Raw genomic sequence first — 26,353 nt, forward strand, 5'->3', positions numbered from 1 at the left:
AGGTCATGAGACACGATATTTTGAAGTTTGTAGTTTTCCCATACATTGTCTATGTGTGGAGTAACAGTTGTACTGTTTTCGTATAGATAACTAATGCATGGAAGCTCAAATTCAAAAAATGTCATTATCTCAATTTACATTATGATAAATGTCAAAAATATTATTGTATATAGGCCATAAAATATAACATATTTCATTGTAAAGGTGATCAAACTTCAAAATGTCATGAGATTAGTGTAGACTTTGACAGGTCGTGAGGGGCAACGATTAATTTTTCCTAATCTGTCTATTACAAGCATGCATATAAACACAAAGATTAGTCCTTTCACAGGTTCAAGGAGGACGTCACAGTAAATTAAATCTGTTGAGGATGATTAAATAATAACCATATTGAGCTATTGCAAGCAATGCCATGTAATGTAGCACTGTCCAATATACTTGCAGAAATAGCAAATGTGTGAACTGGTATAGTTATTATTTATCTATTGGCATAGATTTGTAAATAATGTCCAACTCTGTCCTCATCCACAATATGTGTATGAAACACCTCACTGATCTATATACAAGGGATATCTTAACACACATAGTGAGAAGGTGTTAGCAGACCATGTTGTAATGGTTGTCTATCAGAAATTGCTCCAGTATCTATAGTAACACAAAAGAATAACATATAACACAACAATTAGTATCCACTTACTGGTGTTAGGGAATTGTACATGACCAAATGAGAAGGCAGATCTACAGGACTGGGGTACTGTGTGCTTAGCCACTGATGTGGACTTTTGTAAAACTGTTCTAGTTCATTATTCTTTTCACTGTGAACACACCAATACAAATTGAAGTAGCACTATAGTACACTTACAATGGAGTACAGGTCAGTATCCTCATTGATACGTTTCTATGAACATGACTAAAAGTATATACAAAAAAGGAATTGTGATGCTAGCATCCATACTATGTTACGTAACAGCTAGTGATTGGGCCTACCCGGCTACGCATTAGAGATTTCAGTGAAATTTGATCAAAGATTTAGAAACTATTGCTCATCTTTCTACATGCTGAAATTAGTACTTTATTTAAAAACTTCTAACTATTAATATCTGTGGATATGTAAAAGGGTTGCTGTAAACTCCTCAAGTGTGGAGGAGGCAGTAGCATGTTCACGTAACCCACTGTATTATTGTGATGTCAATAGTAAAACTGATTTCTATAATGGATCCAATAGTTGTCAAAATAATCAACCAAACCGGAAACATTAATTAATTAACCCCTCCAGCACACCTGTAGAAAGGTGTAGAGTGACAGGGAGTGAGAAACAAGACAGATGGATTAGGGTAATCATCAATAGCCTACGAATACAATACAATTTATGGCAGTTACTCAGCAGTTATAGTTTACTAGTCTGAGCTCATCCATCACAGTCAGCGACCCTCTCTGGTGTATCAGTGAGAAATATGCAGCCATAGGAATATTGCTAACCAAAATCAACACAACTACACACTTGTACACTGCAATGATATCACATGGAATTCAGGTTCACACACTCCAAACATTACCAGTGTGTTTGTACTTAGTCCAGACAGTGTGCAAGTGGTAGCCTGGAGTAGGAACATCATTGACAAAAGCAATAAGAGATGTAACTGACCAGCATAAATACAAGCAAATGGAACTACAGGAAATATAAATCTGAATTCTTTGTGCTGCAGTATACTACAGTGACAACACCAAAATGTAGATACAGTTTGAGTGCCTATATGTAGGCTAACCTATGGATCATAATGTACCAGAGGCTGACAAAATAAAGACTTTTGTGATTGGCAACCTTTAGTCCACCAAGCAGAAAAGATGGGTATAAACTGAACAAAACAACTGGAACTCCTTGACTAAAGTACCTAAATGCAAACTTTCATATAATTATGCACATGCCAAATTCTATGTTACCAATGCCATGAATGTGTCCCATAGAAAGCTGATTGTCCCTCAAAGACATTGAATAGTAAAAATCGGTACTGAACAAAGGTCCACTAAAATGCATATATTGTGACCAACAACACTGCATGTAATAGAAAATATTACCTCTCCGTAGAAAACTCTGTCCACTGCAAGAGACCAACAAAGTGCACAGCAACTACATAACACACAAGCTACCACATAATAACTCAACTACATAGAATCAACATACCCTACTATGATAGTTTTGAAGACACATTTTAGTCTTTCACTGGAGTTCAACCAGTACAGGTGAAGTATTATAACTGGTAGCCAGAATATAGCAGCTGTTGGACGTATCAAACAAGAAAAAGCCGCAACTCCAACTCCACTTATATAGCACCTAACAGAAGACATTATATGTATACAAAATATACTACTGTACTACAGTAAAAAATTGTGGTAGCATAGACCTTTTAGTAGACACATAAATACAGTGGAGAGTAACTGATGTGAGGTAAAATGTTCAATTAAACAATGTTTCTCTGTAGGCCAGTGTTTGATAAAATCAGTGATTTGTTCTTAACGGCACTGCTTAAATACTCTATTAGAACATACACTGATTATTATTATTGTGGAGCAGCAACATTGTAGTTACTTGAGAATGCATGGAATATCTCAAACAAATAATAGATAACAAAAAAAAAAGAATATTTCTGGAAAAATCGTTAGCAATAGCAAAAAAGTTCTCTTGGAGGCACCTCTTAAACACTGCTAGCCATTAATAAAACACACAAGTAGGATCTATAGTTATCACCCCAAAGACACTGAGGCATTAAAACCAGATATCCTGTGGGGTATAACTGATCGCTACATGTAGTTTTGATTGATTTCTGACCAATCGTTGTCTTTTCTCTGTTTACATGAAATCGTAACCTATGGCTAAACTAGGGCTGGGTGGTATCAAGACACACGGTAGTGTGTCGTGCGGCCCAAGAAGCTGGCGCGCCACACCCGTGATCAAGACACACGGTAGTGTGTCGTGCGGCCCAAGAAGCTGGCGCGCCACACCCGTGAGTATATTGACAGGAAGAACGAAAACGTCATTTTCACACATTTGTATCTCGGTGATCACTTATCTGATTGGAACCAAATTTGCTACACAGTTGCCCGCCAGCCAAGGGAGTCTACATTCCAAATTTGAAGGAAATCGCTCCAGCCATTTCCGAGATACGAGCTGCCAAAGTTTCGTTTTTTTTTCTTCGTTTTTTTTTTCTTCTTCTTCTTCGTCTTTTCGCACACTTGCAAAAATTGCTATAACACGCAAACGCGTACTCCGATCGCCTTGAAATTTGGCACACAGAAAGGGAGTCCAACGGCGAATCCTAGCATCAAATTTGGTACAAATCCGATGAATGGTTCAGGAGTTATGACCGATTATTCGCGTAAAACAAGATCGATTTGTTGTCACGCCTACAGGGTAAACCGCTTCATGGAATGAGCTGAAAATTGCTATGTAGATGGAGTAACCATCGTAGGAGTGCCTTTTGGTGGTTTGAAAGGAATCGAGATAAAGACCACGGAGATATGACACAAAACCCAACCTGTGTCACAATTACGCGATCGATTTTTATGAATAAAAAAGTATTAGTTTTCACGCCTACTAGGCAAACCGCTTAGAGCAATGAGCTGAAAATCGGTGTATAGCTGGAATAATCTTCATAGAAAGTCCTTGCAGTAGTACAGAAGAATCGGATTACAAACCACTGAGTTATGATTCGAAAGCCAACTCCGTGTAGCAGATGCGAGATCGAGATACTCTAATAGAACAGTCACCCTAATAGAGCATTCGGCTAATTTATTTATTCCATTATAGAATTTTATTACATCACAAGTTATTCTATAGGGAGTTCAGCTGCAAACAGTTAATCTTATAGACAGTTCAGCAAGAAGACAGTCACCATGTGGAGAGTTAAGCAAATATATCACTATAGAGATTCAGAACATTACAAGTCACACTGAAGAAAGTTCAGGTCATGCACTGTGTAGAGAATTCAGCTACAATTAAGTCACTCTCTAGAGAATTCAGTTACACAGAATTCAGCTACACACAAGTCACTGTGGAGAGAGTTCAGCTACAAACAAATTACCCTTTAGAGTGATCAGCTACAAACAAAACACTTTGCAGGGTGTTCAGCTGCAACAAATCAACCTTTAGAGCGATCAGCAATGAACAAATCAACACAAATCTACCTTTAGAGAGATAAGCTAGAAACAAATCACCCTGTAGAGAGTTCAGCTACAAAAAATCACCCTGTAGAGACATCAGCTAGAAACTAGACACAATGTAAGGAGTTCAGCTACAAGCAATCACACTGTAGAGAGTTCAGCTAAAACAAATCAACCTGCAGAGAGATCAGCTACAAACAAATCACCTTATAGAGAGTTCAGCTACAAACAGATTACCTGTAGAGAGATCGGCTACAAACAAATCAACCTGCAGAGAGATCAACTACACACAAATCAACTTGTAGAGAGATCAGCTACAAACAAATCACCCTGTAGGGAGATCAGATAGAAACTACACACAATGTAAGGAGTTCAGCTACAAACAAATCACCCTGTAGAGAGTTCAGCTAAAACAAATCAACCTGCAGAGAGATCAGCTACAAACAAATCACCTTATAGACAGTTCAGCTAAAAACAAATTACCTTGTAGAGAGATCGGCTACAAACAAATCAACCTGCAGAGAGATCAGTTACACACAATTCAACTTGTAGAGAGATCAGCTACAAACAAATCACCCTGTAGAGAGATCAGCTAGAAACTAGACACAATGTAAGGAGTTCAGCTACAAGCAAATCACCCTGTAGAGAGTTCAGCTATAAACAAACCAACCTGTAGAGCGATCAGCTAGAAGCAAATTACCCTGAAGAGAGATCAGCTACAAAAAATCACCTTGTAGAGAAATCAACTACAAACAAAACACTTTGCAGAGAGTTCAGCTACAAACAAATCAACCTTTAGAGATATCAGCTAGAAACAAATCACCCTGAAGAGAGGTCAGCTACAAAAAATCACCTTGTAGAGAAATCAACTACAAACAAAACACTTTGCAGAGAGTTCAGCTACAAACAAATCAACCTTTAGAGCGATCAGCAACAAACAAATCAACCTGTAGAGAGATAAGCTAGAAACAAATCACCCTGTAGAGAGTTCAGCTAAAACAAATCAATCTGCAGAGAGATTAGCTACGTACAAATCACCTTATAGATAGTTCAGCTACAAACAAATTACCTTGTAAAGAGATCGGCTACAAACAAATCACCCTGCAGAGAGAACAGCTACACACATATCAACTTGTATAGAGATCAGCTACAAACAAATCAACCTGTAGAGAGATCAGCTACAAAAGTAAGGAGTTCAGCTACAAGCAAATTACCCTGTAGAGAGTTCATCTACAAACAAATCAACCTGTAGAGCAATCAGCTAGAAATAAATCACCCTGAAGAGAGGTCAGCTACAAAAAATCACCCTGTAGAGAGATCAGCTAGAAACAAATCACCTTGAAGAGAGGTCAGCTACAAAAAAATCATCCTGTAGAGAGATCAGCTACAAACAAATTGCCCTGTAGAGAGATCGGCTACAAACAAATCAACCTGCAGAGAGATCAGCTACACACAAATCAACTTGTAGAGAGTTCAGCTACAAACAAATTACCCTGTAGAGAGATCGGCTACAAAAAAATCAGCCTGTAGAGAGTTCAGCTAAAACAAATCAACCTGCAGAGAGATCAACCACAAACAAATCACCTTATAGAGAGTTCAGCTACAAACAAATTACCCTATAGAGAGATCGGCTACAAACAAATCAACCTGCAGAGAGATCAGCTACACACAAATCAACTTGTAGAGAGATCAGCTACAAACAAATCACCCTGTAGAGAGATCAGCCAGAAACTACACACAATGTAAGGAGTTCAGCTACAAATAAATCACCCTGTAGAGAGTTCAGCTAAAACAAATCAACCTACAGAGAGATCAGCTACAAACAAATCACCTTTTAGACAGTTCAGCTACAAACAAATCACCCTGTAGAGAGATCAGCTAGAAACTAGACACAATGTAAGGAGTTCAGCTACAAGCAAATCACCGTGTAGAGAGTTCAGCTACAAACAAACCAACCTGTAGAGCGATCAGCTAGAAACAAATCACCCTGAAGAGAGGTCAGCTACAAAAAATCACCCTGTAGAGATATCAGCTAGAAACAAATCACCCTGAAGAGAGGTCAGCTACAAAAAATCACCTTGTAGAGAGATCAACTACAAACAAAACATTTTGCAGAGAGTTCAGCTACAAACAAATCAACCTTTAGAGCGATCAGCAACAAACAAATCAACCTGTAGAGAGATCATCTAGAAACAAATCAACCTGCAGAGTGATCTGCTACAAACAAATCAGCTTGTAGAGAGATCAGTTACACAAAAATCAACCTGTACAGAGATAAGCTAAAAACAAATCAGAGTTCAACTAAAACAAATCAATCTGCAGAGAGATTAGCTACATACAAATCACCTTATAGATAGTTCAGCTACAATCAAATTACCTTGTAGAGAGATCGGCTACAAACAAATCACCCTGCAGAGAGATCAGCTACACACAAATCAACTTGTATAGAGATCAGCTACAAACAAATCACCCTGTAGAGAGATCAGCTAGAAACTACACACAATGTAAGGAGTTCAGCTACAAACAAATCACTCTGTAGAGAGATCAGCTACAAACTAGACACTAAGTAAGGAGTTCAGCTACAAGCAAGTTACCCTGTAGAGAGTTCATCTACAAGCAAATCAACCTGCAGAGCAATCAGCTAGAAACAAATCACCCTGAAGAGAGGTCAACTACAAAAAATCACCCTGTAGAGAGATCAGCTAGAAACAAATCACCCTGTAGAGAGATCAGCTAGAAACTAGACACAATGTAAGGAGTTCAGCTACAAGCAAATCACCCTTTAGTGAGTTCAGCTGCAAACAAATCAACCTGCAGTGAGATCACCCAAAAAAATGCACTTGTACAGAGTTCAGTTACAAACAAATTACCCTGTAGAGAGATCAGGTAGAAGAATTCACCTTGTAGAGAGTTCAGCAACAAAGAAACTACCATGTAGAGAGTTCAGCTGCAAACAAATCACCCAGTAGAAAGATCAGCTAGAAGAAGTTACCTTGTAGAGAGTTCAGTTACAAAGAAACCATCATATAGAGAGTTCAGCTACAAAGAAATTACCCCGTAGAGAGTTCAGCTATAAGAAGTCACCTTGTAAAGAGTTCAGCTACAAAGAAACCATCATGTACAGAGTTCAGCTACAAAGAAACCAACTGTACAGAATTCAACTACAAACAAATCACCCTGTATAGAGATCAGCTAGAAGAAGTTACCTTGTAGATAGTTCAGCTACAACAATTCACCCTGTAGAAAGATCAGCTAGAAGAAGTCACCTTGTAGAGTGTTCAGTTACAAAGAAACCATCATGTAGAGAGTTCAGCTGCAAACAAATCACTCTGTAGAGAGTTCAGCTACAAAGAAACCGCCATGTAGAGAGTTCAGCCTCATACAAACCACCTTGTAGAGGATTCAACTACAACAAATCATCCTGTAGAGAAGAAGTTACCTTGTAGAGAGTTCAGCTACAAAGAAACCATCATGTAGGGAGTTCAACTATAAAGAAACCACCATGTAGAGAGTTTAGCTGCAAACAAATCACCTGTAGAGAGTTCAGCTAGAAACAAATCACCCCGTAGAGAGATCAGCTGGACGAAGTCACCTTGTAGAGAGTTCAGCTACAAAGAAACCATCATGTAGACAGTTCAGCTGCAAACAAATCACCCTGCAGAGAGTTCAGCTACAAAAAAATCACCCTGTAGAGAGTTCAGCTAGACGAAGTCACCTTATAGAGAGTTCAGCTACAAAGAAACCATCATGTAGAGAGTTCGGCTACAAAGACACCACCATGTAGAGAGTTTAGCTGCAAACAAATCACCTGTAGAGAGTTCAGCTAGAAACAAAATACCCTGTAGAGAGACCAGCTAGAAGAGGTTACCTTGTAGAGAGTTCAGCTACAAAGAAACCATCCTGTATATAGTTCAGCTACATTTCAAGTCACCCAGTAGAGAGATCAGCTGCAAAAAAATATCCTGTGTGGCATAATGGGCATGTAATAAATATATGTATATAATTTGTATAATTACTAATAAAATCAAAAATAATTGAAGTGCTAAAATTCTTCTTTAAGTTCTTTTCTTCTTCCTGTGGTAAATAAAAAAACACATGGGTTAAAGAAGCCCCAAAGCCAGCCATAGGCCGGCTTTGCAGTATACAAATACAAAAAGAAGTGATATCTAATCAAAAACAGCCAAGCTGTAAAAAAAGGTGCGGCCCCCAAAAAGGCCATGGTGAAAAAAGATGTGAAATCCAAGGTGGCGGCCAAGAAATGGCTGTGATGGTAGGTTAATGGTTACATTTTAATAACGACAATTCAGGTGAATTTTGTGCCGCTTGATCTTGGCACCAAATTCACCTGAATTGTTGTTATTAAAATGTAACCATTAACCTACCATCACAGCCATTTCTTGGCCGCCACCTTGGATTTCACATCTTTTTTCACCATGGCCTTTTTGGGGGCCGCACCTTTTTTTACAGCTTGGCTGTTTTTGATTAGATTGACAATATCATGGCGATCTTAAGTCAACTTATAAATGCCAGAATATTCTAACAGGGTAGGTGACTGTTATATTAGAGTGGCTGACTGCTCTATTAGAGCATCTTGCATCTTGATCTGCAAGTTGATTGGCATCATGATGTAATCCCTTTAGACTAGAACAATATCACTAATATTCTAGAGCAGAAAAGCAATTAATCATCAGTGCTAAATATTGCAGAAATATTTTGTGATTTTGCATTTTACGATTATACCGAGTTAATTTCTAGCATTGCTCAACAAGATAGAATACTGAGATATACCTTAATAGAGCAGTCACCCTAATAAAACAGTCACCCTTGTGCTATATAACTGTTTTATTAGAGTTTCAATTACTGCAAGTTAGCAATTCTATTCATTGTATTGGGTAATTGTTTCCCCAAGTCAATTATTATCCTTACTTGTGATACAGTAAGTATATACCAATGCTCCCAAGTATAGTCTCCAGTGAACTTGTGAGTGTTCGGACAACACAATAGAAAGTGAACCAGTTAGAGATGCTACACAATAACTTGCAAGTGTTAAGGACAAAAATCACCTATATTGTGATAGTTTTTGTACTTAATAAAGTTATAATTCTGGATGCACGGGTGAAGGATACAGCAAATATGCCAACAGATCTACTGTACATTTTACATGTCACTTTGTACAGGCACACATCAGCAACAGCTGCACACACGGCTTGTAGTAGTCTTGGCAACCTAATCTATTAGCATTACATATGGCAATCCATAATGAAAACAAAATAGCTCACCAATAAGTAAGGCCAGTCCATTCCGATCAGTTGTAGACACTTGTAAAGAACAGCAAACAAGAGAGGGTGTGTGTAACCACGAATACCCTTCTGCCACTCCCACGTCAAGTATCCATATCTACGTGATATATCACGTGCATCAGTCACCATCTACCCACCATACTACAATTACCTAAATACCATCCTGTGTGCAACCTCCAGTGACTGCCAGGGCTCATCTGGGACAAATATAGTTTGACACAGCAGTGCATTGAGTGATCTAAAAGCTAGCAAAGCCAAGAATAACAATCTCACGTGAGCCGACATTTGACTATCTAATAAATGCGCACCGTTACTTTCAGGTAGCTCGTTACAAGGTAGTTATTTTCTTGTGTTTATTAGCATGCAATCGTTATAGGTTGTCATGTTTAATCGATTACCAAGTCCGCCAGTTGTAGCTGTCACTCTGGGTGTACTAACGTCATTGTACGTATGGTATCCTACCATACAGCAACATAGGTTTGAGAAGAAACTGAAGAAAGAACAAACTAGCAGTAACAATAATAAAGCATCTTAATTTGCTGAATGTAATATTAAGGTTATAATGATACAGATATCACCTAACCTGTTTACAAGTGTATGTGCTACAATACTGAATAACGACCAGGTTTCTGGAAAGGTTGTGCTGAGCTGGTGATCTTTGTTATTTCCTCTTTGATAATCTGTTTCAGTTCTTGTTTAGCTAGTTGAATTGCCAGCTCAGTCATGCCCTCAAGACGGAGATACAATCTCTTTTCTCCTTCCTTCAGTTGCCGCCCTTCAGGAATGTAGAGACCTCTGACGGATATCATGGCCTCAGAATATTCAGTGACTTGATCAAGTGCATCACGATTAGTGAGTTTCCATCGTATTTGCTGGGGAAAACTGTTGATTTCTATTTCTTCCTCAAAACGAGAATCCTTCTGAGCACCATGCTGAGATCCTATTGTCATTCCAGCTGGTAAGACAGTGTCCTCTGCACTGGCTGGACCTACACCCAGCTTGGCATTGATGGCAGCAGCTGCTTGGGAAGCTACAACGGCTTTTGGTACAGCCACATCAGTACCTTTCATGATATTGCTGGCTGCTTGCTGGGTGGCATCAACAGCACTAGACCCCAAATTCTTGTTGGTTGTGATTTTACTGGCTATTTTAGCTGCCATGGCAAGTGCCTTTCCAGCAGCACTATTGGGTTTGGGGAGATTCTTTTGTTGCATTGAGTCAGGCACAATTGGGGCATTTGGGTCCCTCAGTCTAGGCTTGCCACCAAATGCTTTCTCCATTTTTTTGTCAATGGTAAGGAGGGCAACCTCATCGCCTTCATCATCAGAATCCACCATCAGCGTACTTTTCTGTTTCAACCTTCTCTCTGTTATTTTCAAAGCTTCTGCTTCATTGAATTTGAATCCTTTACCATGAAAACCAATTGCTAGTCGCTGTTTACGCTTTTTTCTTTCCCTTCCTTCTTCTTTAAGCCGTTGAGTATATTTTTTCCACATCTCCTCCAGTTCAGGAGGTACCGGGCAATCAGATAACTCCAGGGCTTTGATTATTTCTCCAGAGACCTTTTGGTTATCATAAGTCATAAGCGTGTAGGCAAATCCTTTCCTGCCAGCTCTCCCAGTACGTCCACAACGATGTACATAGTCCTCATAGTGGTTGGGACACTGGTAGTTCACAACCAACACCAATTGCTTGACGTCCAACCCTCGAGCAGCTACAGATGTTGCCACAAGCAGTTTAACTACTCCATTCTTGAAGTCAGCTATAGTACTGTCTCTGTCAAACTGGTCCATGCCACCATGAAGAGCCATACATGGATACCCAACCTTCATCAGTTCCTTCAGTAGTGAGTCAGCCTCTTCTTGTCGCTCTACAAATATTAAGACACTGCCTTGTTCTTGGTACAGTCCTAGTAGCTCAAGAAGTTTGAAATACTTTTGATCATCTCGCAAGACTACAACATGCTGTTCAATGTCCCTACAGACAATACTCTTCCCTCCAATGTTGACTTCGATTGGCTTGTTGAGAATCTTTCGTGCTAGAGCTTCCATCTGTCGAGGAAAAGTAGCAGAGAACATCACAGTTTGTCTATCAGGTCGGACGTTAGCAATGATGCGGGTCACTTGAGGCTCGAATCCCATGTCAAACATTCTATCAGCCTCGTCCAGTACAACATAAGTAACACGTCTCAGATTAGTGACCCTGCCATTGTTGGCTGCCAACATGTCAATCATTCTTCCAGGAGTGCAAATGATAATCTCTGCCCCTCGTTTGAGATCAGCAATCTGTTCACTGATGCCTGTGCCCCCATACACACAAACAACCCTCAGCTTAAGTGACTTGCAGAATTTTTTACACTCACTGTAAGTTTGAATGGCCAGTTCTCTGGTAGGGCTCAACACTACAGCTACTGGACCATCTTCATATTCCAACGGTGGTTGGTCAAGAACATGTCGTAATAAGGGCAGAAGAAACGCAAGTGTTTTACCACTTCCTGTCTTGGCTGTACCAATCATATCTCTACCTGACATGACTACAGGAATAGCCTGGGATTGGATAGGGGTTGGCTTCTCATAGTTATTTTTCTTGAGAACATCTGTGATTTTATTACTCAAGCCACACTGTGCCCAAGTTCTGACTGGCTTAGGACAATCTTTGCCCTTGACTTGTATATTTTCTAATGACTCACGATAGAGTTTAACATCTTCTTCATTCATTTTAGCAAGTTCTGGGACTTCAACATAGAGGTTCTTGCGGAAAGGCTTGTAGTCAATTTTACTGTGATCTACCAACGGCAGTTCTTTCTTTTTATTTTTAGCTACAAGTTTTGATAAGACTGTACTAAAGTCATCTTCTTCTTCATCAGAGTACTCAACAGCATCTTGATTGTTGAGTAACAATTCACCTTTGGCAGCTGCTGCAGCAGCTGCCACCTGATCATCTCCTTTGGTAGACACTCCTTGAGCTTTGGTCACTGTCACTACTGTTGTTCCTACTGTCTTCTGCTTGACCTCTTCCTCTTGTCTTCTCTTCACTTCTGCATTAACGTCCACCATGAAAGCATCTAAAGGGTCAACCTCCTCCTTCTCTTGTCCATTTTGATCAGATTTAGTTTCTGTTGTATCAGACTCTTGTGGAATTTCATCAGGTTTCGAGTCATTTTCAGTCAAGTCCATCTTTTCATCACTAGTTTTTTCATCTCCAACATTCTCTTCTTCTTCTTCTTCTTCCTCGTCATCATCGTCGTCGTCATCAAGTGTCCAACCTTTCTTCTCTTCTTTCAGTTCTTCAGTTGATTCTGCCTCCTCCTCCTCCTCACCTTCACCATTCTCGCCATCCTTGGCTTTCTGTGCTGCCCTCCAGGCTTCCAAACGTTCACGACGTTTCTTCATTTCCTCCTCAATCTTTTTTTGTTCAGCTTTGACTGCCTCAATAGAAGTTTGCTCGTCTTCTTTTCTGCTTTTAGAATCATTGCTTCTTGCACCAGACCTTCTTGCCTTTCTGGACTCTGCCTCCTCTCTTGGTTCAACATCATCTTTCTTCATTTTTATAAACTCTTTCAGTTCAGCTGTGTTATCAGTCTTCCTCCTTTTTGGACTAACCGATCTACGCTTTCTCCGAATAGGACTATAAGAACGACTGCGTGATCTCCTTGGTCTCTCACGCACTGGACTTTTAGATTTCCTTTCACGTACTGGACTTTTAGATCTCCTTCTTTCACGTACTGGACTTTTAGATCTCCTTCTTTCACGTACTGGACTTTTAGATCTCCTTCTTTCACGTACTGGACTTTTAGATCTTCTTCTTTCACGTACTGGACTTTTAGATCTCCTTCTTTCACGTACTGGACTTTTAGATCTATTTCTGTCACGTACTGGACTTCGCCTTTCTCTACTCACTCTTCTTTTCTTTACTGGAGATCTACTTCTAGATTTATTTCTCCTGGAGTCAACTGGAGATCTATTCCTTCTTATGGGAGATTTGCTTCTGTTTCTTCTTGAGGCCCCTGGAGACCTACTCCGATTTCTTTTAGAAACTGGTGGGGATATACTTCTATTTCTCTTCGACCGCTTAGCCTCGTTACCAGTAAAGTTTCTCTCATCTTCAGGTGATTCTGATCTTTCCCTCTTACGGTAGTGTTTTTTGTCCCTTGGCATTGTCACACAACTACAGAGCGAGAATTTGCGTTACTAAAATAGGATACAATATAGCTTAAACTAAGGCAGTTGAAGTGTAATTTCACATGTGTGTGGCATTAATTAGAAAACTAACTACAATATATCACGTATTTACCCCTCAATCCTACAACATATTTAAATCACACACAAATACACATGTAAATTAAAACCTCGAGCTCACAGGCGTCAGAAAGAGCTGCGTGCAAAGCTAGCACGATCGAGCAAGCGAGAAGTCAACGAAAAGAACCGATTGTGGTTTATTACTTGATGTCGCATAGAGATCGTTTGCTATTGGAGCTCAGTCAGATCTATCAAAATGAACATAATTATACTATCAGCGACCAAAATATTATCCACCTCGTAAGTTTAGCTGATTGAATCTTTTTTTTTTGAGCTGAAGCCTAAGCCTTTTCGAGCCAATTCCTCCAATTACTGGCAGATAATTTTAAACAGCTGCTATGATGGTAGCTACTTTTTGTATTTTGTTTCAGGTCACAGAGATGCAAAGTGATGATAAATTTGTTAGCTATACAGCAGCTAAAGCCTTGCATTCTGTCTTGATCAAATCAAAAGAGCTGGTAAGTGGTTTTGAACTGAAAGTGTATGCTATTATGTTATTAGGCCAATTAGAATCAATTGTTTCCCATACACCGCCCGCATATGGTTACTTTCAGCTCCATTATTCCGTATTCTTCCATTATTTCCCAGTTATTCTTGCATACTGACAGGCTCAGTAAAATCCATCTTGAAACAGTGTCAGCAGTGCTATCAATTCAGCACAAACTTTACATTTGTGTTAATTTTGCAACTTAAAAAGGAAGGTACAAGCTTAAGCATGCTTTTATGCAGCTTTTTATGGTTGTGCCAGGCAAATAATGGCTTGAAAAGCTGGCAATAAAGTAATGAAAATGGACTGCCCGCCCCCTGCATGCAAATATGCCTGAGTAGCGTTTATCACTACACTGATAAGGTTCTTGTTCATCAATTGCCTCTGCTGGATGCTTCTTGTGTAGGCCTGTAGCAGTACTATCCTACACATGTATACAACCACATGTGGACAAACTACTTCAGCATCCACTCTATCATTCATCTGTGGCATTGTGACTAACTAATCTATTACAACTTCTCATAACTTGTAATTATAACCTACCATTGTGTTAACAACTCTCACACTGCCATACATTTTGTGTGCTTGCAGAGTCTTCACTCGGTGATGCTAACCAGGTTGTTTGGTGGGATTCAGACTGGTACGTAGACATGTCACTTAATATACATGCTGTGTTCTGTGAACATGTAGTAATTGTAAACTGGTGTACTACTAGCAGTTGTACCATACACCTTTGGCTCTTTTTGGTATCATAATGTTATTTTATGCTTCAGGTGCTTTACAGTCAGCTCTGTTTATTGGATTCAGCCTGGAGCTAATTTCTAAATTACTGAAGAGTTTTCATGACAATGATCAATTTATTAGAACATCTGGTTAGTTTTCAAATAGACTGTGGAGTATCTTAATATACAAACCCTGTGACTAATTATAAGCTTTGCAGTGGTATTTTGTTCTGTGAGTGTACACAATTATTTTTCACACTTAACAGGATTTGGTCAATTATATTTTGGCAGTCTGCAAAAAGTGTGGCCATCATTGCTGCAGCTTCATTTAACCAGTCAGTCTACATGTGGAATAATATCATTTGTAAGCTTCACCTCAGACATTTTGAAATACCGGTTTGATGGTTGCAGCCCTTGCAGAACTGGTGAGGAGATATCATCACTTTTGAGCACCCTCTCCCATGATGAAAGAGCAATATTGTCTTGTCAAGTATCTATAATTGAGATTTTCACACATGAGATCGTGTCAGGCCTTCTCAATCTCTGCATCAGTTTATTTGAAGTCAAGAAGTGTCTTGGGCTGTTTACTAGAATTAGTAAATTCACTTGTACTCCACATGAATTGTGTGGCACTGTACTAAATGTTCTCACAACATCCACCTTAGTGCAACGTGTCCTATTGGACTGGCTGTCTTGTCAGTCCAGTACAACAGATGTGTGTTATATCAGAGACATATTTGAGGTGACTACAGTAAGAACAGAAATTGACAATTCTGGCAAGAGCTTACTGGCAACTGTAGTCAGAAAACTTCTTGTGCTCAGTATTAAATGTCTCAGTGTAGTTGTGACCAATGGAAAAGGTAATTTTTACAACAAAAAGTTTACATGTTAATGTTTGTGTAACAGATGGTGGCTGGCTAGGGCAGTTAGAAATGTTGTGTAACATCCCAGGATCATCATCAGAAAGTTTTAGCGAGAACAGCCTCAGAAATTTGATACTGGAAGTTCTGTTGGATCAAGACACTGCCATTGTTGATGCATTAACCTACTGCCTGACAATCACACAAACGATGGCGGCCAGGTAAGGTACTGTGATGGTGCCACAGTTAATGTTATCAGCAGGTTGTGTAGCAGGGTAGACAGTGGAGCAGTTCTTCATAAGGTACTGGACGTCAACTTGCTATTCATCAAGTTCCTGTTCTCCATATCACATGACCATTTGGTACTGGTAGATTATGTCATATCAAATGAAACCTGTTTTGTAGACTTCTTAACACAATACATGATGTACATACACGACAACTGGTCAACATTTACTGCCTCACTTTCAAAACTTCAAGACATTACAAGAACGGTACACGAACCAGATGACAATAAACCCATGACACTAGTTTTGTCATCTAGAAAGAGAAAACATGATCACCTTACCCAGCCCATAGCTATAGTGTTACCAGATTCTCAGTTACAGTGTAACCTCAATGCCCAACCTACACCACAGTCCCTTGTCTCATATGACTTGACTGATAGCAGCGACAGTGAAGCGGAATATCTCCCAACTAACAAGCCCATCCTCCATGACACCATGAGCTGTATGATCAGATTACGATTGGCATTGGAGCGGATGTTGGACAAACAGATCATTTTAAATCCACAAGCTCCAACTGAGTTAGTGAACGTCATGGAAAAGGTTGAAGTGCTCTACGAGTCTATCGATTAGCAGCAGACAACAGATATATTATCAAGAGTTAATAGAATTACTAATATGTACATTCATTAAATTGCTAACACATATACATAATATAATAATCACTAACAGTGCATATTTCTAAAGTGAAAATTGACAATATATTCATAGCTAGTTCGCTGCATGGAGATGATAAATGGTTCATAGGGGTGGAAAATGAAGGCAGCTAGTCTTCGAGTGGACGTTGTTGAGTTCTGTTGTGGTGGACTAGTATGGATTGAGAATTTCAATAATCCTCCATTTCTTGAGAAAAAGCTGTCAGAACAAAAACACAATTCTGGATAAACAATATAGGAAACAGGAAATATGCATAGGAATATAATGAATAATGTGGAATAAAGTTGAGGGAAAAGCATAACAACAATATCCTTGTATATTCTTACCTAATGGGCTGCTCTGCACTTAACTTGGGCCGCTCAAGAGATGACACCCATTTATCATCATAACTGAATAAGGCTAAATCTAAGTAAGGGCTAGGAGAAAAAGATTGGGAACTAATCGGCAGCTGACCAAGTAGGCGTTTCACGGCCTCTAATGGTCCTCCCATTTTGGCATTGGTGATAGTCTGCTTGAAGCGTTCATGTATTAGTCGAGCATATGAACTGCAAGCAGTAGAACAATTCATTTGATAAAAACCATCAGGACGAGAACTTGTATTTCTAAAGTGATCAGCATAATCTTCATAGAGCCTCAATAGCTCATTGGAAGTGTTCTCATAAACAGAAACAATTTCTGTAGTCTCAATGTTGTAGAAAACAAAGAGGGAAGGATGACTGATGGAAGCAGCCATTTGTAGGGTCACTATGGCCTCATTGGTGTATTTCAACATCAAATGTTTTTCATCAATCAGCTGCATCTTCCAAATTCTAAGTCGTTGAAAGTAGTCATACTTGTAGTAAAAATCAGATAAACTATTTTTGTTTCCCTGTTTATATAACTTCAATGCTTGACGATACAGGTAGGTCATTAGTCGATGTCTCAGTGAACTAAATGTCTTCTCAGTGAATGGAGTTTCAGAGTTAACAGCCTCACTAAAAACTAGCTCATCATCTGGGTAACAAAATCTTCCAATAGCTTGTTCATACACAAAAGAACCTGTTGGACCGACTTTGAATATATGAATGGTTTGATGGAGGACAGAGAGCACCGCCAATGTGTCATTGTATAATGATATTCCTTGATTATGTGAGAAGTGAATAAAGTCATGTCTAAATGAATGACTATGTGTTACTCGACCACCAAGAAGATCAATCAGATATAAGGTTGAATGCTCCAGGGGGCAGTTTTCATTTGAGAACACATATTCATTGTTTCTAATTGACTCGTACACCTCATTTAATGAGGTATCTGGCAATGTTCTGGTTGACACAACGATGACATAGCGATTGTCGATGGTGAATAAGCTGCACTCTCGATTCAAATGTTCACTATTATCTTGTATAACTGAAATGTCATGTCTCAGACGAAAGAAAGTATCAAACAATTTCAGTTTTCGTTCGGACAGAGCAAACCCCTTATGATACAACTCTTGTCCAGCTCCAGATCCCATGAATGCATACACAAGAACATTTCTCTGGTCAGAACTGATAGCAATGAGGCTATTACCATCTGGTGTAAACTTTCTGATGTAACACAGTGGAGTATGCACATCCAATTCAGTACAATTTGGCACAACACTTTGATACACTGCTCTTTGTCGGTGTAGCATAACATTAGTTGAAGGGGTGCATATGGTTTGTCTGTCCATCAGAACCTTAATAATATTTTGGTTTGGTAATTCTTTGAAGTGAATTGGCTCCTGAGGGTCAGTGAATGACTCAAGTTCTGCAGAGGAACCATTCTTAGCTACACCAAACATGGTAGCTACGGAAACAGTAGCTCAGCATTCCATATTCCAAAGAAAACTCCCCCCGGGACACGGTAGAACAATCGTTTATAAAAACGGAGACGGAGTGAAACGCTACAGTCGTAATTAATTTTCTTATTCTAATTAACGCTCATTTGGTTTATAACGAGTACTCGGTGAAGATTGTAACGAGGTCGTTGATTTTCGCGCGTGTTGTGTTGTGTTTGTTGTACAGTAAGATACATTAAGGTGAAGCAGTTGAAGAATTTATGGTTTTGTTCACTGAGATTTTTCGAAATTTGTAGGGAGGCGTTTCCGCCCGCTGTGTGTGAAATAGTAGTTCGTTTGTAGTTACTGTTTGTTGGTATCGTACGATGTCAAGTACTCAAGATGGTTGTTCAGCTAGAGAAAGTGAAGAGCGTTGTAAAGTGAGTGTATTATTACAGCTATTTGCTAGTATACACCGCACAATCGCGTAGTATTGATAGAGTCTGTGCTGCAGTGTAGTAAGTAAAAGGAAAATAAGTGCATGATATAAAAAGTAAAGCCAAAAGGATGTTATGATCCACTGGAAGTGTGTAGGAGTGAGAAGTGTTTATATAATAATTTCTAGGAATATTTTTGTAGCAACTGCATCTTCATATTGTATGGATTCTTACACTGGACCATTAGACATTGATAGTGTATCCCACTATCCAGATTAGGTTTTTAATGTGGTTCCAATGTGTACACTTATTCATTACCTGCTAGGCTCTGTGATTTCAGTAATGAATTAATTACATTAGCCATAATCATATTATGGGATGTGAGGTTGTGGTTCAACTTGTGGTTTTGTCATGTGACTGAAAGTGCTGTGTAAGCAAATATATTGCACACATCTATATTTGGGTATGGCACCCACACTCAACACTTAATGTGTGATTATTTGTTTATATGTGTATGCAAAGTGCCTATTGATTTATGATTATTTTTTGATGATGTTTGTAGAGACTTCTTCGGAGTTTTCGGGTAGCTGAATTACAGAATTTGTTGCGTTTGTACGGACAGCCACGGACTGGAAGAAAGACTGAATTGTATCAAAGAATTTTGAACATGTTTCGGTGCCAAGACCACAAACAGCTGGAGGAAAGGATAAAGCACCTTTACTCACAAATCCAATCCTCTCGTTATAATAGTTACCCTTATCTACCAGTCTCATCTTCATCATCTAGTAATAACAATAGTAGCAATAGCAGCGAAGATGAAACTTCAATAAAATTTAAATTACATCATAGTAAAATCCAGGGTAGCATGAAGGGGCTTACGCCACACTGGGGAGTGAGAGCACCCTACCATCATGGTGGTGCACATTCTGCTGTTATCCATCCAGATGTGAAATTTAAGGAGTTGGCATTTTATACTGTCGTTGATAATATCATTCGACCAACTGCTTTAGGTGAGAAATATTTACATCATTGATCTTGTACTCCCAATCTCACAATGATTCTATAACTACAATGTGTTTCAGTCTGGATAATAGTATATTGTATATGTGGGATTGATAGTGGAATTCATCACCCATTTGTCAATTTTCAGTTTCGCAAAAAAATTACAGTAGAAGTAATTCTGGCCACACACAAGATGCATCATTTCAATTTCATCTGTCACCACAACAAACACACAGCATTGTCGCTTCAAAGTATGTTCCATTTTTCTTATTGTATGTGCTTATTAGCCTTTTGCTTTTAGAACTGGTAAAATTTCTTATGGTGTACAAGTACAACTGAGGTAAGAAATTAACTGATGTGTTGTCTTTGTTATTTATGTAATTGATGGACACAGAATTTGTCGACAAGAAACTAGCTGTCCACAAGATGATGTCTTTCCTAAAATGTGCTATTTAAGAGTAAATGGGGAGTATACTCCACTGCCTGTGAGTAAATGGGGCGGCTGTAATACAAATTACTTGTATCCATTTATGTAGGGCTATTATCCCCAGCTCTCTCAGAAGCCAGGTTATAAGCCATCTGGTCGACCCATTGATATCACACATCTTGTCAAGTGAGTTACCTTCTACTGTTGAGTGTGCAGGTCCACTTTCATTACTTTATAGGTTGTCAGCTTCAGAAGTGAACAAGTTCACTGTCTTATGGCAGTATGATGTATCTGTGCCACAGGTAAAACTATTACACTGTGTGATGTAGTCATGATATGCTGTAGGGTCATGTGATCTGTGTTGATCTGGTGAGAAGCCATTCAGCTTATGATCTGTTGATGAAGTTGAAAACCAGGGGAATAAGAAGTGCAGAATTCTCGAGGGCATTATGTAAGCTGTTTTGGTTTACAATTTTTACATTATATTTAGCTTTTTTTTGTTTGCAGTAAAGCAAAAAATGTCACATGATTTTGATGCAGAGGTGGCAACAACCAGCCTAAGAGTTTCCTTGATGTGTCCAGTATGTTCTTTAGTTTGTGATATAGACACATGCATGATAATTACATCACATCCTTTGTGTAGTGTATGTTCTATTTATGCTTGACATCATTGCCACTGTATTTGTTCTCACAAAACTCCCTTGATATTGGTAATATTTCTCCCTTACTTACATGGGAAGTAGTAATTGTGATTTCATGTGTTGGAACTTTTGTTACGATGTAGCATGTAATTGTAAACACTTTTGTGCTCTACTTGTTTGTGTAATGATCATGAGTGTTGAGATACTAAAAATAACTTTCATTTTTTTTTTAGCTGGGAAAGATGCGGATGAAGATTCCTTGTCGGTAAGTTGTTCTGTGATGGTTTTGGGGTTCTAGTTTATATACCATGTGCTTTCAGGTCGATATCTTGTAACCACTTGCAGTGTTTTGATGCCAGCTTGTACCTACAGATGAACGAGAGGTAGTTACCCTGTGTTCTAATGTGGTTTGTGTGTCAGGAAACAACAGAGGCCAATTTGTGTATGTATGTTTGTAATCAAATTACTGGCACTGCTGTATGTGATCTGTTTGTGCTGCATATTATTAACCAGTTACATCACAGTGTTGTTTACTATACCAATACCATGATACCAATGCTTTGGATTTTACCCTTTGACCTTTGTACTTGCTTCTAGGAAAACTACCTGGATATGTCCAGTGTGTGATAGGCCTGCTCCATTTACTGAACTTATTATTGATGGGTTAGTTAAAGCTATCATAATTATGTTACAAGGTTACGGTAATTTGTCTTCTTTAGTTTATTTCAGGAAATCCTTTCCTCCACAAATTCCAATGATATCGAGTTCTTCCAGGATGGGTCATGGAAACCAATCACAGAAACTGAAAGTATGTGTTTGTGTTTGAGAAACTCTGGGGTGCCTACCTCACTCTATAATGCACTTGTGTGTTTGGTGTAGCAAATGGTGTGGCTGTGTGTTCCCCTGAGAAGTTACTACTTGATAATGGTGTACATCAAGAGGACGGTGGAACTTCATCAAAGAAACAAGGTGTGGACACTGACTGTATCTGTTGACAGTGATGTACATGTTGTATGTTGGCTAGCAGCAAATGTGATTGATCTTACACTGAGCGACTCTGAAGATGAAGAAACAACTCCAGAGAAAAATATCATTAGTGATAGGTTAGTATCAGCGTCCTTTGAACTACGTATCAGTGTGTAGGGTGTGTGAGTATGTGAGTGACTTTGAATGGGTACAATCAAAAAGTATATAATAGAAACCAAGAGTATCGAACGGGTGTATTACCCCTTGACTAATGATTGCGTGAAGTAACACAGATATTTCAGTAATTGTTCATTTATATTGCCATTAAGGGTTGCCCCAATTTGGCCACTAAACCAAGTGAAAACATGTTAGCATTAAAGGGAAATGGCTAATGTTAAAAGTTCTGGCACTGCCAAGTGGATCCCTGAAGGTATGGCAACACGCTCATTTGTACAACTGTTGTTTTAGCGAGCTGGAGTTATCTTGGATCCATTCAACACTTTTGGTTTTTATTATATATTCTTGGTACAATGTGTGTGCATGTGTTTGATTTAGATTTTCGTTTTGATACCTTTTACAGTGCTAGTACAACATCACTGTCATCAGGACACTCATCAGTGGAGTTGACAGCATGTCAAGAGCAGCCACCACTACAATCACAACAACAACTATTACTACCACCATTACAGCCCCATCACCATCATCATCAACAACAACAACAACCACCCCATCATCATCACCAACAGCACCACATACACCAACAGCGTCAGTTGCACCCGACTGCCTTTAGACTGCTCATTCCATCATCTTCATCATCACAGTCCAATGAACTGTCTAACTTATTCCCCACAGGAGTTCAATATATACACCCCATTGATCCTGTTATGCTCTCTAGCCCACAAATAAGTGAAAATGTTTTGGATAGAGTAAGTATTGATTGATGGCATTTAACGAGTTATTTTAATGAATGTTTCCCCCTTAGAATTCACCAACTGTGTTATTGGATTTAAGCCAGTTGAATGTAAGCCAAAATACCATTGATGAATTATATTTTTAAATTCCCACAGAGAGACAGTCCTGTGTTATTTGATAACAGATTAAATCATGTTTAACTCAAGATGCCATCATCACTTCAAGTGTACTACATGCTATATGCAGTACAAATTGTACATGAGAAAAAGCAGTGCCATTATTAACGCACCTTACCATACATTACACATGTCTTTTGATGTTTTTGTATCGTTCATTCCATATGCATACCGTGTATTGTAAATTGAATTTACGGAAGTCCGTATTGTAATGCACTTGAGCACAGGGCGCGTATTAAAGGATGTGACTTACTCTTAACTACGTAGTACCGGCTGCCTTTTCATTTTATCTCGTGACAAAAATGTAAGTAGCCTCTTGGTTACGTTAAAAAATATATATATATGTATAATCATTTGATTAGGTCACGGAAACGAAAGGCTCCGTTGAAGTGTGACAACTCGGTGTCTGATGCGGGTAAGTCATTTATAGGCTACTCCAAATAAATTCTGTTTCCCGTCCACCGCCCGCATCAGTTATTGTCAGCTTTAAAAATTCCATTATTCCGTATTCTTTCATTATTTTCCGGTCATTTCTTGCATACTAACTGTAAACTCACGTGTCAGCAGTGCCATCACTTTTGTGTTATTTTTGCAACATAAAAAGGCCAGCTTTTTATGGTTGTGAATAATGGTTTGACAGTCTTATGATGGAAATGGAGTGCCTGCATGCACGAGTTCAGGACAGGAAACAGCAGTGTTGGGCAAGTTACTTTGTAAAAGTAACTAGTTACATATTACTTGCAACTGAACTATTTAGTTAGTTACATATTACCCATAAAATAAAGTAGCTATAATAATATTACATATTATATTACTTTGTGTCCACAGCCTTAAGCTGTCACGTGTGAAACTACCACTTTATCATGTGACATGATTGCGTTGTTGGACAATGTGCAAATCTTGGTTATAAGTAAGAAGCTGGTGAATAAGCTCCATTACTTTGTTGTGGCTAGGCGTTACTCAGAGGATAACTAACAAGATTAGTAACTTCGTTACTTGTAGAAATAATATTGCGTAATATTAGACTCGTTACAGTAACTATATTACTTAGGTAACACGTTACTTTTGTAAGTAAAGTAACTTGAGTTATATTACCCATTTTTATAGCATATTTCGTTATATTACTTAGTTACCACAAATGTTATAATATTACGTAACACGTTACTCCCAACACTGGGAAACAGAATTTGTTTGGAGTGGCCTTACCAGTAAATTATCGAAACACTTCTCAGCTGTAGAACTTGAAGAGCCCTTTTGTCTGGAATCTACTTAAGGCTATCATTGTGAGCACCCCTATTTCTTTCCCTTTTTTAAAGGGAATATTTAAAAGGAAGACTATTCATCATAAAACACTGCTTTTCCAGCAGTGCCCCCAAAGTACACAACACATCTGTATACATGTATATCCATTTTTAGTGATTATTAGCTAAGGTGCTTTTTAATCTCAGTACAAACAACTGATACAGGTTTCATCCAACATAAAGTAAGGTCCTAGATTTCATTCAAATATGAACTCGTGCAGGTTGAATACAAAGGAAATGTGTGAGTAGTTGGGAATCAAGTTCTGTGTCTTAAAACAGAACTTCATTGTTAAGGTTCTAACTTGCTATTCTTACAGCTAGGTCTCTAGTGAATAATAAACAATTTATAAAAATTGTGTATACAACAGTTCTGTCTTGTGTGGCTGCCATACAACACATCACAGTACTTCACAGTCCCTAAACCAACCATCTAGTTATAACTTAATATATACCACTTCATTGTATTGTTGCTAGTGTTGACATTGTATGTGTTGTATAGATGATTCAAGCCTTGATGAAGACTATGTGGTAAGAACATCACAGTCAGTGAGAAGTGGTATGGTCCACCTTGTAGGCTGTAGACACATCTCATGAAGTGGAGTTCAATATTCCACAACAGCTCAAGCTACTGCTAGAAAATGACTCATTTTATATCCAGAGAAGGAACATGGTAGGTACCAATTGTTTAAATGATTGTGTGTGATTGTTGTTTTAGCTGATCAAGTTGCCAAAGAGTCCTAATGTCTTTTCCTTGTTGCAAGAATACTACAACTATTGCTACTGTAGAGTAACACATGGGATGAGTGTAAAAAGGCATGTATAATTTTGTGTTTATTACAGCACAAGTTTATTCCTTTGTCTACAGTTTAAGTTTATTAAAGGAAGTCCTGGATGGAATATTGACCTACTTTGACTTCACCCTATATGACCATTTGCTGTATGCACCAGAGAGGAAGCAATATGAGAACGTTGTTAAGAAGAGGGTCCACATTGTTATGCCTACAACAGATAACAGTGACAAAGAGGCACCATCAACTGCACAGTTCTGTAGTGATAATTCTGAGCTGCCATCACGCATATATGGAGTGGAACACTTACTGCGACTATTTGGTATGTTTGGAATGTCAGCATTGACTAATGTAGTGGAACTAGATGTCCATTGAATTGAAATGATCCACCAAATAAATGCAAACAATGTGGTAATTATTGCAACTAAACTAAAAATAGCCGACAAAAAAGTAATTGTTCCATATATGGTATAATTACACACTGCAGTTGAACTGATTAAAGTCTTATACGTTTAACAACCATAGTTTAGACCAAGCAAATTTGCTTACCAGCTTACATTCCACTGTATACAGTTTCAGAGTCAAAACCTTGTTCTAGTTACAGTTCTGGGATCAAAACTTCTCCTAACTTTAGTACCAGTTCCAGTTTAGAACTGAAACTCTGGATACCAAAAATAACTATAGTTCCAGTATACTGACACTGGAAATACCAAACCACAAATTTTATAGTTTTTTAACCATTCTGAGAACCTCTAGTTGCATGTGTATCTGATGATTACAGCTATCTGGCACCAATGGATTCAGAATATAGCAAATGAATATATTCAACAGATTTGTCTTGTGGCACAGGGATAGTAAACTGATATTAGTGTCTGTTATTACTCTATATAGTGGTGTTACCTGGATTCTTAGCAAGAACTAAGATGCCACAAGAACACAGCACGGAACTACAACAGTACATTGAAGACTTTTTAATGTAAGCATGCAACGTGGTGTGTGTGTGTGTGTCTTTATGATTCATATTACCTGTAGGTATTTATGTTCACAGACACACTTATTCAACAAAGACAGATATGAAGAGTTACCTTTACTATTATAATACTCTTTTGTACATAACAATACATATTACCTTTCCTTTATTTTTCATTGCTGGGTGGTGG

General features: G+C 38.6%; 6 protein-coding genes and 1 long non-coding RNA gene across 12 annotated transcripts; 4 read left to right on the forward strand and 3 right to left on the reverse strand.

Moving 5' to 3' along the window:
- Positions 1–458: 458 nt before the first annotated feature.
- On the reverse strand, positions 459–9,916 carry LOC136262200 (GPI mannosyltransferase 3-like). Of its 2 annotated transcripts, XM_066056393.1 has the most exons (16): positions 9,610–9,916; positions 9,438–9,555; positions 9,285–9,389; positions 9,085–9,194; positions 2,183–2,332; positions 2,077–2,128; positions 1,942–2,024; positions 1,767–1,892; positions 1,646–1,710; positions 1,557–1,598; positions 1,399–1,508; positions 1,282–1,349; positions 863–910; positions 698–815; positions 607–645; positions 459–556 (listed from the first exon to the last, which is right to left on the reverse strand). In XM_066056393.1, exons 1-16 carry the CDS (start codon positions 9,741–9,743, stop codon positions 479–481), a joined length of 1,446 nt encoding a protein of 481 aa, XP_065912465.1. In that variant the 5' UTR covers positions 9,744–9,916; the 3' UTR covers positions 459–478. The 2 variants fall into 2 exon arrangements, with proteins under 2 accessions (XP_065912465.1, XP_065912466.1); XM_066056394.1 differs by lacking the exon at positions 9,610–9,916 and having other exon boundaries at positions 9,285–9,384.
- On the forward strand, positions 9,616–10,360 carry LOC136262235 (uncharacterized). Its single transcript, XR_010704152.1, has 2 exons — positions 9,616–9,793; positions 9,835–10,360. It is a non-coding gene; the product is annotated as an uncharacterized lncRNA (long non-coding RNA).
- Positions 9,972–13,922, reverse strand: LOC136262173 (probable ATP-dependent RNA helicase DDX46). 2 transcript variants are annotated; one of them, XM_066056336.1, is made up of 2 exons: positions 13,818–13,922; positions 9,972–13,625 (listed from the first exon to the last, which is right to left on the reverse strand). In XM_066056336.1, the coding sequence occupies exon 2, from the start codon at positions 13,613–13,615 to the stop codon at positions 10,061–10,063; it is 3,555 nt and encodes a 1,184-aa protein (XP_065912408.1). In that variant the 5' UTR covers positions 13,616–13,625; positions 13,818–13,922; the 3' UTR covers positions 9,972–10,060. The 2 variants fall into 2 exon arrangements, with proteins under 2 accessions (XP_065912408.1, XP_065912407.1); XM_066056335.1 differs by having other exon boundaries at positions 13,807–13,910.
- On the forward strand, positions 13,857–16,814 carry LOC136262190 (uncharacterized). Of its 3 annotated transcripts, none has more exons than XM_066056372.1 (7): positions 13,857–13,996; positions 14,128–14,214; positions 14,835–14,883; positions 15,017–15,115; positions 15,232–15,825; positions 15,872–16,046; positions 16,088–16,814. In XM_066056372.1, exons 1-7 carry the CDS (start codon positions 13,904–13,906, stop codon positions 16,680–16,682), a joined length of 1,692 nt encoding a protein of 563 aa, XP_065912444.1. In that variant the 5' UTR covers positions 13,857–13,903; the 3' UTR covers positions 16,683–16,814. The 3 variants fall into 3 exon arrangements, with proteins under 3 accessions (XP_065912444.1, XP_065912445.1, XP_065912447.1); XM_066056373.1 differs by having other exon boundaries at positions 16,097–16,814; XM_066056375.1 differs by having other exon boundaries at positions 16,100–16,814.
- On the reverse strand, positions 16,699–18,699 carry LOC136262191 (DET1 homolog). The gene is made up of 2 exons (XM_066056376.1): positions 17,093–18,699; positions 16,699–16,964 (listed from the first exon to the last, which is right to left on the reverse strand). Exons 1-2 carry the CDS (start codon positions 18,565–18,567, stop codon positions 16,775–16,777), a joined length of 1,665 nt encoding a protein of 554 aa, XP_065912448.1. The 5' UTR covers positions 18,568–18,699; the 3' UTR covers positions 16,699–16,774.
- On the forward strand, positions 18,656–23,320 carry LOC136262184 (E3 SUMO-protein ligase PIAS2-like). Of its 2 annotated transcripts, none has more exons than XM_066056359.1 (19): positions 18,656–18,804; positions 18,861–18,983; positions 19,543–19,990; positions 20,131–20,233; positions 20,284–20,322; positions 20,377–20,467; positions 20,519–20,595; positions 20,648–20,711; positions 20,755–20,860; positions 20,917–20,990; positions 21,284–21,315; positions 21,371–21,433; positions 21,648–21,713; positions 21,770–21,858; positions 21,930–22,019; positions 22,075–22,153; positions 22,597–22,942; positions 22,999–23,037; positions 23,084–23,320. In XM_066056359.1, the coding sequence occupies exons 2-19, from the start codon at positions 18,930–18,932 to the stop codon at positions 23,126–23,128; spliced, it is 1,905 nt and encodes a 634-aa protein (XP_065912431.1). In that variant the 5' UTR covers positions 18,656–18,804; positions 18,861–18,929; the 3' UTR covers positions 23,129–23,320. The 2 variants fall into 2 exon arrangements, with proteins under 2 accessions (XP_065912431.1, XP_065912432.1); XM_066056360.1 differs by having other exon boundaries at positions 22,078–22,153.
- Positions 23,321–26,332, forward strand: LOC136262221 (uncharacterized). The gene is made up of 8 exons (XM_066056423.1): positions 23,321–23,408; positions 23,467–23,519; positions 24,905–24,933; positions 24,980–25,075; positions 25,121–25,218; positions 25,271–25,515; positions 26,085–26,169; positions 26,226–26,332. Coding segments are annotated over exons 1-8 (675 nt in total). The 5' UTR covers positions 23,321–23,406; the 3' UTR covers positions 26,293–26,332.
- Positions 26,333–26,353: the final 21 nt, after the last annotated feature.

The sequence above is a fragment of the Dysidea avara genome, chromosome 7, assembly GCF_963678975.1.
Source record: "Dysidea avara chromosome 7, odDysAvar1.4, whole genome shotgun sequence".
NCBI classification, from domain to species: Eukaryota; Metazoa; Porifera; class Demospongiae; order Dictyoceratida; family Dysideidae; genus Dysidea; species Dysidea avara.